Genomic DNA, 10,846 nt, shown 5'->3' with positions numbered 1-10,846 from the left:
CACACACACACACACACACACACACACACACACACACACACACACACGCACACATACACACAAACGCACGTGTGTGTGTGTGTGCGTTTTTGTTTCAGGTTACCTTGTAGGGACCAATTTTACAAAGAATAATGCATTGTGGGAACCAACTGCTCAGTATGGGGACCAAAGCCAGGTCCCTATAAGGAGAAGTCTTGTTGGGGTTAGGTTTAGGACTAAAGGCCCCCACAGACTCGCGTGCACCGGATTTGAGTCGAAGCGGACACCCACAGGGCGTGTCCGTGCAAAGATATTTTTACGACTGTGTACGCAAACTCAGTGTCGTACAATAAACGGCCAGGCGACAAACTGTTTTGTATGTGACACCAATGTATTAAATTGCCCTTCTTCATGTGTGGTCTGGTTTAATGGCCTTTTCTTTTGTTTATTTTCCCCCCCGAGAGGCAAGTGATCTCTTCCTCCTCGTCTGTTGACGCCATGACTGAAATTGTGAAAAATGAAGGAATTTGTCATGAGAGAATTAAACTCGGGTCCAGCATGGCTGCGGGAGGGTCTGGAGATTTCCTGGTGGGCCGGTCTGATGTGTGGGCTGCAGGGCCAGCGCTCCCTGTTTTTTTTTTTTTTTAAACTTTTTATTAACAACATATAAACACAGAACACCGCTGCGGCTAGAGCTTCCAGCTCTTTTTTTTTTTTTTTGGGTGACCTGTCAATTAATCCAGTAGGCGTGTCAGCAAATGACCAATCGGCAAACTCAATTTGTTCCTAAGGTGAATGCTCCTTGCCTGTGGAGTTGGGCCGCAGCTGCTCAGGGTGGATGCTCGAGTATGAAGTCTCAACCGTCTGCGGACAGAGTGCACAGTTTCCGTGCGGACTGAGGTCCGCCCGAGTCTGAGTGAGCCTTAAGGTGTGAACTGCGGATGGGTTAGGTATGTACAAGTTATGGTTAGCTTTAGGGTATAGAAAACGAATGGAAGTCAATGCAAATCCCCCAAAATTTTGTTTACAAGAACACACACAAACACACACACTCACACCTTCATGGCATCTTGTGATGAATGCAAACAGACATGAAGCAGACAAGCCCCCACCTGAAACTCTTTACAATAATTGACGACTGAACAGTGTTCTGGGCCCAGAAAGCTTGTCCTTTCCGACACACAGACACTGTGGAGGTGGATCTTTATTGGGAACTATCTTTCAAACACTGAGACACATTTAGCATAAAGCCCAGCATCCATCTGACTCAGGAGCGTTCACACAACACCACAGTGGGTGAGACGCAGTTCCAAAAACGCACTTTAACTAATGAAAAACATCCGGCAAGAAAGAAGGTTTGTGTAAAAAATAGAAACAGAAGGTGTACTTACTTTGACACCATCTGGTTTTTTGTTCAGCAGGCTCTTGGCTGCTGTAGAAACAAAAATAACAATGCAGGGAAATGAGTGACCAGCTGGGATTAACACAAACACACAGGTACACCCAAAGCTGAGCAGAGACTGGCTGCCTCAGAGCAGGTCTGAGAGGAATGAAATGCAAACCAAGTGAGGAGTTCAAGTCAAATTTAGAGAAGTGTGGAGCATGCAAGGGTTCATCTGAAGAAACTGGAGAACACAGCAGCAGTGTCTGACAACAGCTCATTTCCTCGCCCTGCTTTGATTTACGTTACACCTCAAACAAAAGGTAAAAATAACCCTCGATGGAAAAAGGAGTGAAGCCGGAATCAGTTTTATTTGCTCTTTGTGGACTTCACATCCGCCTTCAACTCCATGATCCCCCAAACCCTGATGGACAAACTATCCACACTAGGACTAAGCCCCTCCATCTGCAACTGGGTACTAGACTTTTTAACAAACAGACCACAGTTAGTGAGGATCCACAACCTCTCCTCCTCCACCATAACCCTCAGCACTGGCTCTCCTCAGGGATGTGTGTTGAGCCCCCTTCTGTTTACTCTGCTCACATATGATTGTGCAGCTACCCATCCAGGCTGTCACATTGTAAAGTTTGCAGATGATACAGCGGTGGTGGGATGCATCACAAACAATGATGAGTCCAGCTACAGGCAGGAGGTGGAACACCTGGAGAGCTGGTGCAGAGAGAATAACCTTCACATCAATGTGAAGACAAAGGAGATGATTGTGGACTTCAGAAGGAACAAAAACACCTACACCCCCCTGAACATAAGAGGATCTGCGGTGGAAGTGGTCTCCAGCTACAAGTACTTGGGTGTACACATGAATGACAACCTCAGCTGGAGCAACAACACCACCAGCCTGATCAAGAAAGCTCATCAGAGACTCTACTTCCTCAGACGGCTGAGGCGAGCTGGTCTGGGAAGCTCAGTCCTCACCTCCTTCTACAGGTGTGCGGTGGATAGCATCCTGTGCTCCAGCATCAACGTGTGGCATGGAGGCTGCACAGCTGCAGAAAGAAAAGCTTTGCAGAGAGTGGTGAAGGCTGCACAGAAATCTGTTGGAATCAGTCTCCCCACCATCACAGACATCTACACCTCCAGATGCAGGAAGAGGGCCACCTGCATCATGAAGGACCCCACTCACCCAGCACACACACTTTTTGCCCCACTCCCCTCAGGAAGGAGGTTAAGGAGCATTAAGTGTAGAACCACTAGACTGAGGAACAGCTTCTACCCTGAGGCTGTTCGACTCATGAATCTCTAACTAGAATAATCACTATGAAAAAACATATCATGTTGCTGCTGATCTGTTTCATGTTGCTGCTGATCTGTTTCAATGTTGATGTGTTCATGCGTGCACATCTGCTCACAGACTCATGTTCATGTTTGTGCTGATGTTCAATGTTTTATGTTATGAGTGCTTAGTGTATATTTAGTTGATGTTTTTCTTAGTTCATATCTTAGATGTTATTACTGTTTTTCTTATACATTTTATTGTTGGATGTAACTGGGACCCCGTGTACATAATTTCGCTCCACCACATGTACCACATGAGGTGCGAATGACAATAAAGAAACTCTGACTCTGACTCTGATTTTTCTGAATGACCTCCTCCTCTTTGGGCAGCATGCAGAGACAGACAGATGTGGAGCAGATGGTTAGAAGTAGTAGAGAGGGGTGTTAAGAGCATCCTTTACAAAAGAGGAGGGACTGTGCAGGTTTATACACAATGGAAGCTTAGCTGTGGCATCAGGTAACCTTTGGCAGCCATATTACTGGAACATTTGTTTGTTTCTAAAGGAAATGGTGCAACAAGCAGACTAACCTCTGACTGCAGCCACCTGAGACCTACACATTCATACCAACTGGTTTTTACATTGTATAGAAAGTCCCACAAACGTCACTGATCAACTAAGAACTAAAAATCTAAAATAATAATTTAGTGAAAATCAATAAAATGGTCCTTGCTTTTGAATTTTGTTCAACAGAATTAAACAAGAGGACTGCATATGGCACATAATACCACTGTCAACAAACTATTATACAGCAATCTATAGCAGCGCCACAAACAAGCAAAGACCTTGGATCACATTTGATCTTGATCTGTGACCTTGACCTTGGTACACAGGTGTTTTGGTCTACTCCTTATGAACACACTGCTCCAGCTGACTTAGTTCTGAAGGTATCCTGATGTTGCTCAATAATCCAGGTAGAAAAATTTAAATAAATTAAATCTGGTTCTCTGGACATTCAAAAAAAAAGAAAAAGAAAAAAAATTGTAGAAACGTTTCGTCTTTCATCCGAAAGTTTCGGATGAAAGACGCAACGTTTCTACAATTTTTTTTCTTTTTTTTTTTTTAATGTGCAGAGGACCAGATTTAACTTTTTTAGATTAGTTCTGAAGGGTTCCTCCTCCAGATGTTTCAGGTTCTACCATAGATGTTCAACAGGATTTAGATCAGGACTCAGCAGGACACCAGAACAGTCCTCTTTGGTTCTGATCCATCCCTGGGTGTTTTGGGCTGGTGGTCTTATAGTCTTGATCTTTAACATGCTGCTCAATAATTGTCTTTCTAAGCTCTTTAGACTCTGTCCTCAGCTTCCTGTGGTCCATATTCAGTGTGTTACACACCATGATACCAAACAGCCCTGTGACTACCTGCTGTCACCCTTTAAACAGGCAGACTAACAGACTGAAGACAGCTGTGATGCTGATTACTGGACAGTCTTCTTTGGGCTTGTTCCTCTTCAGGAGTCTTCCCAGCGAGTCATCCTCACTCCAACTCCCTCCATATCCTCTTTAACTGCATCGTATATTTCGGATCTTTAATGCCAGCTGTCAATCAATCCTGTAGGCTCATCAGCAACTGACCAATCGGTGATCTCAAGTTGTCCCAAAAGGTAAACACCACCTACCTGCAGGAGCTGCACACCCTTTTCCTCCCGACAACATTCTCAGGGTTTTGATTTACGAACACTATGCAGTCCGTGGTTGATAGTTAAATTAAAGGTTAAAGCTAGTTGTGTTTGTTTTGTATGTAGATATATGTTGTAACTTCTGGTTGCACAAGTTTAGTCTCTGTTTGCTATGATCCTTTAAAAGTCCTGTCTGTGACTCAGCTCCTTGTTTACAGCCATACCACCCTGAACACACCTGACCTAGTCTGATCTCAGCAGCTAAACAGGATCGGGCCTGGTAGGATGGGAGATCTCCTGGGAATACTAGCTAGTTTAGAGCTTTTACACTTCACACAAACAACACCAGGGGGTGTGCTGTTCAAGCCAAAGCACCCCTAAATCAGAATCAGCTTTATTGTCATTGCAGTTAAGTAGAGGTCAGTAACTAAAGGTCAGATCCTAGAATCACGCCTGGTACTGTGAGTTCAGTACAGATATTGTTAAACCCAGAGGGATTAAACGCCTGCATATGTGACGAATTAAGATTCTGGATTTTATAATACACATGCAAGTCTTGCTTAAGGCTTAAATTTAAAGACTTTTCCTCTAATACGGCCACCAACAGAATAACTATGCCACTCTAAAGCTTGAAAATGGTGCTTTGACAGACATGCATCAGAACCAGACTGGAGATAAACACTTACCTTACACATGAGTTACCAGACAAGAGGAGGGAAGAAAGACAAAAGGTAAGGACATTGTACTGATAGTGATGCAGCAATGACGACTACAAAGTAGAGATTACAACAAAAATCACTCAACACTGTTTGAACGGAATGGCCAGGGAATAGGACAGGCAGTGGAGACTTCATTGATCGGTTTGGTCCTTCAGTCTCTCGTGTGAATAGAGTGGACTGATGAAGCTCAACGGTCTCTAAAGTCCAACACCGCTGCACTCTGAAGAGCAGCAAGTCAACAATATTCAAACGTTTGGTGAAGGCAGGGGTCATTGGTTAAAATGTTGGTGGTGACAACAAGTGGAAAGACAATTCAAGATTTAACAAGTAGTACACCAATGTCCCCCGTCACTGAGGGCTTTGAATAGTGAACGTTTGTAGCTGTGGTTTTGAGTGTTTTTTCCTGACTGGAATTGAGCAGAATTTAAGTAACCCTAAATGTTTTTGGTACAAGATATTCAAGTGGGGAGGAGCTTTTTGCTTGTCCAAGGCAACGCAGAGTAAGGTCATTTTGACACTAGATAGTCTGGTAGACTCGGTTCGGTTCGGGACCAATATTCATGAGCTTTTGTTTACATTTGAGCTGGTGCGTTTGCATTCACACTGCACTGTGCAGTCGAGTCAACCTGTTGAACCAACCTATTCCCCCGCTCGCCTGTGGGGGTGCTGCACCAAGAACTACTGAAAGAAACTACACAAAACCTCTGAAGACACGTCTTCTTCTTCTGTAAATAAAAATAAAAACGAAGTGTCATTAAGTTTTAGCAGTTTTAGGAGTTATATTTTGTCATTTTTCAAAAATGGACTTAGCATGAGCAGAAGATGAGACAGAAGACCATGGAGAATATTGTTTTTCACACAAGGCAGCTGACGGCTCCATATAAGGTCAGAGAAATGCGTGTTTGTTTACCCTGCGGAGCGGGGCTTGGTCTGTTTACATTCACACTACACTCGAGCCATGCTGGAGTTCGCTTCTACCGGACCGAGACCTAGGTTTTAGCCCGGGCCAGAGTTCGCCTTTTTGTTCCGTGACAGAGTTCGATGGCGCGTTCACACCTCCCTAAACGAACCGGACTTTCTAGGAAAACGAGCTAGAGTTCGATTAAAGCAAACTAAACAGGGCTAGTGTGAATGCACCCTAACAGATCCTGGAGAGTGGAGAGAGACATTTTATCAGGATCAGCTTTATTGTCATTGCACAGTCCGAGAGAAACAAACAGACATGGGGAGACGGAGGTGACTGAGGCCACCGGCCTTGAGAGGCGCAGCACTTTATTTTTTCCAGAGAAGGAAAAAGAAACAAGGGGGATTGGAGGTGTAAAACATAAAAAAATCAAAATCAAATCCTGCACTGTGTCTTAGACATCATGGGACACAGTGTGAAAGTTGCAAAAAAATGACCTCAGCACATGAAAAAGCAATATACTGATGACATCATAATACATTTATACATGAGGAGGCCGACGAGGGCAGTGAGTTGTCCATGGAGACTGTCCTAAAGTTCCATAGTCCCGATAAAGATGGCACAGTGTCTATCAGCCGGCTCAACTCTGACACAGATCCACAGATGTCCTTGGGAGGGAAGCGATGGGGGTGAGCTTCTCGTTCACATAAACAACCTAGAGAAGTTGAGACAGCTGGCCAATTCAAGGCTGAGTGGACAAGTCATATTCAGATAATTATTTTGGGTCAGGCAGCCTTTGCTTGAATTTCCATGTCTGCCTTCATAGTTCTGCTGGTACGACTCACTGGTGATTCCATACAGTCAAATTTTGTGGTCACACCACCGGAGCTTGTAGCCTTCTCCAAGGTCAATTCCTTCTTTCCAGTGAGTTCCAGGAGTTGCAAGTGGCCTGCGATTCTTAGAAACCATGTCCAGCTTACGACTCAGCTCACGCGGCGTCTGAGTCTGCGAGCTTACCTCTCACTACATTCCTTCATACAATGCAGGCAGACTAACAATCGCAAGAACCGCTGCTACCATCGTCCAAATTTGTTGATATGCCAGATACACCAACAGCAACTGGTTATCACAAATCCAATTATGTACGCGTCTTCTACATCCTCAACGGACAATACAGACAGACACCATCTTCCACTGCCCCGAGGAATTCATAGTATATCCAGCTGCGAGTGTCCCTTCAGGGCATGAGGGCTCTCCTTCGCCATGTCTCAGCGCAATTGATAACATTTTCTCGACGAGGAGAGACCAGCTGAGCAGATCCATGATTTACAATTTGGAGGATATGTAGTGAGGGGCTCTGATAGGAATCACAAGAAATAAAGAGCAAAGCAGGAGGGAGGCAGGAGCAGGAGGGAAATGCATCCATCTTCGTCGAGAGCAAGCAGGAACATCCACAGCATGCAGTGGTGGAGCCAGGGTGTGGCCATGGTGGCCTTGGCCCTCATAGGTTAATCTTTGGCCATCCCAATCATTTGAGAAAATTATTATTTTAAACAAAACAAAGGATAATTTCCTCAAATGACTGGGCTGGTTGGTTGGTACACACACGCACGCACGGTGGTGGCCATTTTGGATTTTGACACAGCAACACAATTTTGAATAGTGATCTTTTGTCCACATAGACGAAGTCACACACCAAAACGGAAGTTGGACCTTTTTTAATGTCCATGCTCGCAACATGCACGGACAGACAGAGAGGGTGTATTGTCCAATTTCTCTTCGCTCTGCGAAGGGGGACCAAACAAGCTGAAGACCTGTAACCATTTGGTCTTGTTATGTGCGACATCTGTTTCAGCCTTACCTGAAAAGTTGCGAGTAGCGAGCATAGTCGTCAGAATAGCTCCCTGAGGAGAGAAACAAGTTACACAGTTACAATGTTGAAACAGATATTCAGTTATCTGGGAGAAGGTTTGATTGATTTCTGGATAGTTTCAGAAAAAAACTGATCCCATTTAGTGTCCTCTTGTTTATATAGGATTCCTCAGAAGTAACGGAATATATTTTTTAAATTTTTTTTACCTTGAGTTTCCTTCTGGCGTTGAATTTCTTGAGGCACTCCACAGTCTCCTGTCTGTGCATCATCGAGGCCACAGTGGAACGTTGCTGTAAAAACAGAAAATAAAAGTAGTCTCGATTATATTTGGTGACATTGAAGACGCAGACAATGGCTTTGTGTGACACCTACACAGATCCAGGGGTGTTTGAGGGCATCTGTGGCAGTGACTCTCTTAGAAGGGTTGATGGTGAGCATCTTGTTGATCAGGTCTTTGGCTTCTGGGGTCACAGTGTCCCACTCAGGAGAAGGGAACTGTTGGAGTGACAGCACTGGTGCTAGTTACAGTCTCACTTCACTTTTACTATGCATTTGCTTCCTAACAAACCAATCGATGGTCAACATGTCCAACTATGCTTGGAAACTTGTTACCTTCAAAACAACATTGTGAAAACAAGGGAGACAGTATATACATTCATTGTAATTGCCGGTCTATAGAGCGCACCCGAATACAAGTCGCGCACACTAAAGTAAAAAAACAAATAAAATAAAATTTTGTACATATATAATCTGTGGGTGTTCATGTTAACATGAGTGGCAGCACACAGCTACTGAGAGAGATGTTCAGCTCTTGTTGTAGATCAAGATTCAACCACCAGATGGCGATTTATAGACTTTATTTTACTGTTCAACACACACACACAGAGAGTGAACCCCACAGGTCTTCATGACAACTACCTCCCTCACTCATGGTTACTCTACTGAATGACCTAACAAACTAATACATAATGAACACACAAACTAACAAGAACAGACTAATCACTAAAAGAACAATGAAAAACTGAGAACAAAAACGATTAACAATAAACATAAATGTTACCCATAATCCCTCTGAGGCCATATGACAGTGACCCTCAATGAACCAATGAGTCTCACTGAGCCACGAGGATCCACCCCCAAACAGAGATGTGTACTGGGCAGCCATGTGAGCGCCCGAGTGTGACAAGGCTAAATGTTTTTGGCGGCATGAATCTTCTTAGCACAAAAAAATAAAAATAAAATCCATAAATTAGCCACAGCATTGTAGAAGTCGCAGTGTTCAAAGTGTGCAAAAAAAAGTAGCGGCTTATAGACCAGAAGGTACGGTACATAAACAGCCATTTAAACTCACAGGATTATGTTGTTTCTGAACTGATGAACTCAAAAACTCATCTATTCAGTGAATATCTCTTCAAACGTATGACACACAAACACAGATGTTCAAACAGATTTAGCACCTCCACCTGCTGAGAAAACAAAGGTCTTCTATTGTCAGTAACCAAGTTTTAAACCTCTTAATTGCCCACTTTTTGACTTTGAGTTGTGATCTTGATCTTGTAGCTGGGGTGATGAAAACTGAATGTGACACTCCGTCAAGCGATGATGCATGTGTGTCTGAAGTTTTAGTAAATTATCTCGAGTTGATCAGATGTCATGGGCAGAACAAGAGAAATTAGCCATAGACAGTATTTACAAGGTGTAAGGGACGTACTATGACTGCTGTACGCTTCCCCATTAGGTTTAATAGCTTGTGGCGACTTTTGAGCATGCACAAACTTCTGTAATTCTGTAAAGGTAGTGGTGTTCATGATTTGAGTTCTGAGAGCACCAACTTGGCTAGATTGTCCAAAACTCAAAGCAGGACTGACCATGCTGGCCTCCCCCCATGGCTACGACCATGCCACCCATTAGTCTGACAGGGCTTCTGGTAAGTTACTGCAATACTCATGGTGGTGTGGCTGCTACGCTCATCTTGTCATGACACTGCTCTCACTACGACTAATTGGATTGTACCACACTCTCCAAACTCCTGCAATGACCACTACACACCCTGCACGAGTCAAATACTCTCATTCACCTCTGGGACAAGGAAAGAAGCGCTTGTTCTCCAGGTGATCAGGCATGCTGGACGAGGAACAAACACTGGATTCTGGATTAAGTTTATGCAGAAAAACTCCTTAATGTCATGCTGCTGATGCTGCTTTTTCTGCTACAACGTTTTAACTGGTAGTGGAGGACCAGCGGATACCCTCCCATTAATACTAAAACATTCTGCAGATTCTGACAAGGTCATAGAAACAAGCCCATGCAGACAGTAACTGTGGCTGCAGCATCGTGCATGCATCCCGACACTATCCAAGACCATTCAGTGCAGGTGGGGCCCAAGATGTGGTGTGACTGTGTGTGCATGGTAGTATATTGGGATCGTGTTGCTAAAGTACAAAGTATGTAGGAAGCACAAAAGAGCAACAGAAAATCATGGCAGGAAAACAAACGTTTTGTTGAGAAGGAAGAATGCAGCAATATCCTTCCTGCCCTCACACTGCTGGAGATTTCCGAAATCTGTTGCGTGTATTTTATTAAGTAGAGCAGGTCATGGAGTGTGTAGTGAAGTCATCACATGTGAAGGGAACCTACAGAGCTACACAGCCCAGCAGAGCTGCAGGACTACTAAATGCCACAGACAAAGTTGGCATTAGGTCAGCTTCTTCTTGGACTGACTTAACATCTCCTGGCAGCCAGCCCCGAAACTCTTAGGCTAAAACTAAATAAATAAATAAAACGGCTGAGAAAAGCCTCGCTGCTGCACACACTGATCCTGGGTCAGCCAGCAGGACACACGAACCCACGAGTGTAAAACTCACATCATAAGCTCCAGCTTTAATCTGCTGATAGAGTCTGTGCTGGTCCTCATCCCAGAACGGAGGATATCCCACAAGCAGTATGTAGAGGATCACACCTAAACATACAACACACACACACACACACACACACACACACACACACACACACACACA

The 10,846-nt window shown here is 44.1% G+C and overlaps 1 protein-coding gene across 1 annotated transcript in view; it reads right to left on the bottom strand.

Annotated features, from left to right (window-relative positions):
* Positions 1–10,846, bottom strand: part of camk2d1 (calcium/calmodulin-dependent protein kinase (CaM kinase) II delta 1) — a gene marked incomplete in the record, with an annotated part of 165,811 nt that overhangs the window by 19,742 nt on the left and 135,223 nt on the right. The window contains 5 exon segments of the mRNA XM_037674786.1: positions 1,371–1,408; positions 7,818–7,860; positions 8,036–8,119; positions 8,202–8,324; positions 10,694–10,788. Coding sequence (XP_037530714.1) covers positions 1,371–1,408; positions 7,818–7,860; positions 8,036–8,119; positions 8,202–8,324; positions 10,694–10,788 — 383 coding nt within the window.

The sequence above is a fragment of the Nematolebias whitei genome, chromosome 1 (genome assembly GCF_014905685.2).
Source record: "Nematolebias whitei isolate Nwh7 chromosome 1, NemWhi1, whole genome shotgun sequence".
NCBI lineage: Eukaryota > Metazoa > Chordata > Actinopteri > Cyprinodontiformes > Rivulidae > Nematolebias > Nematolebias whitei.
This window is presented reverse-complemented; position numbering and strand designations above follow the sequence as displayed.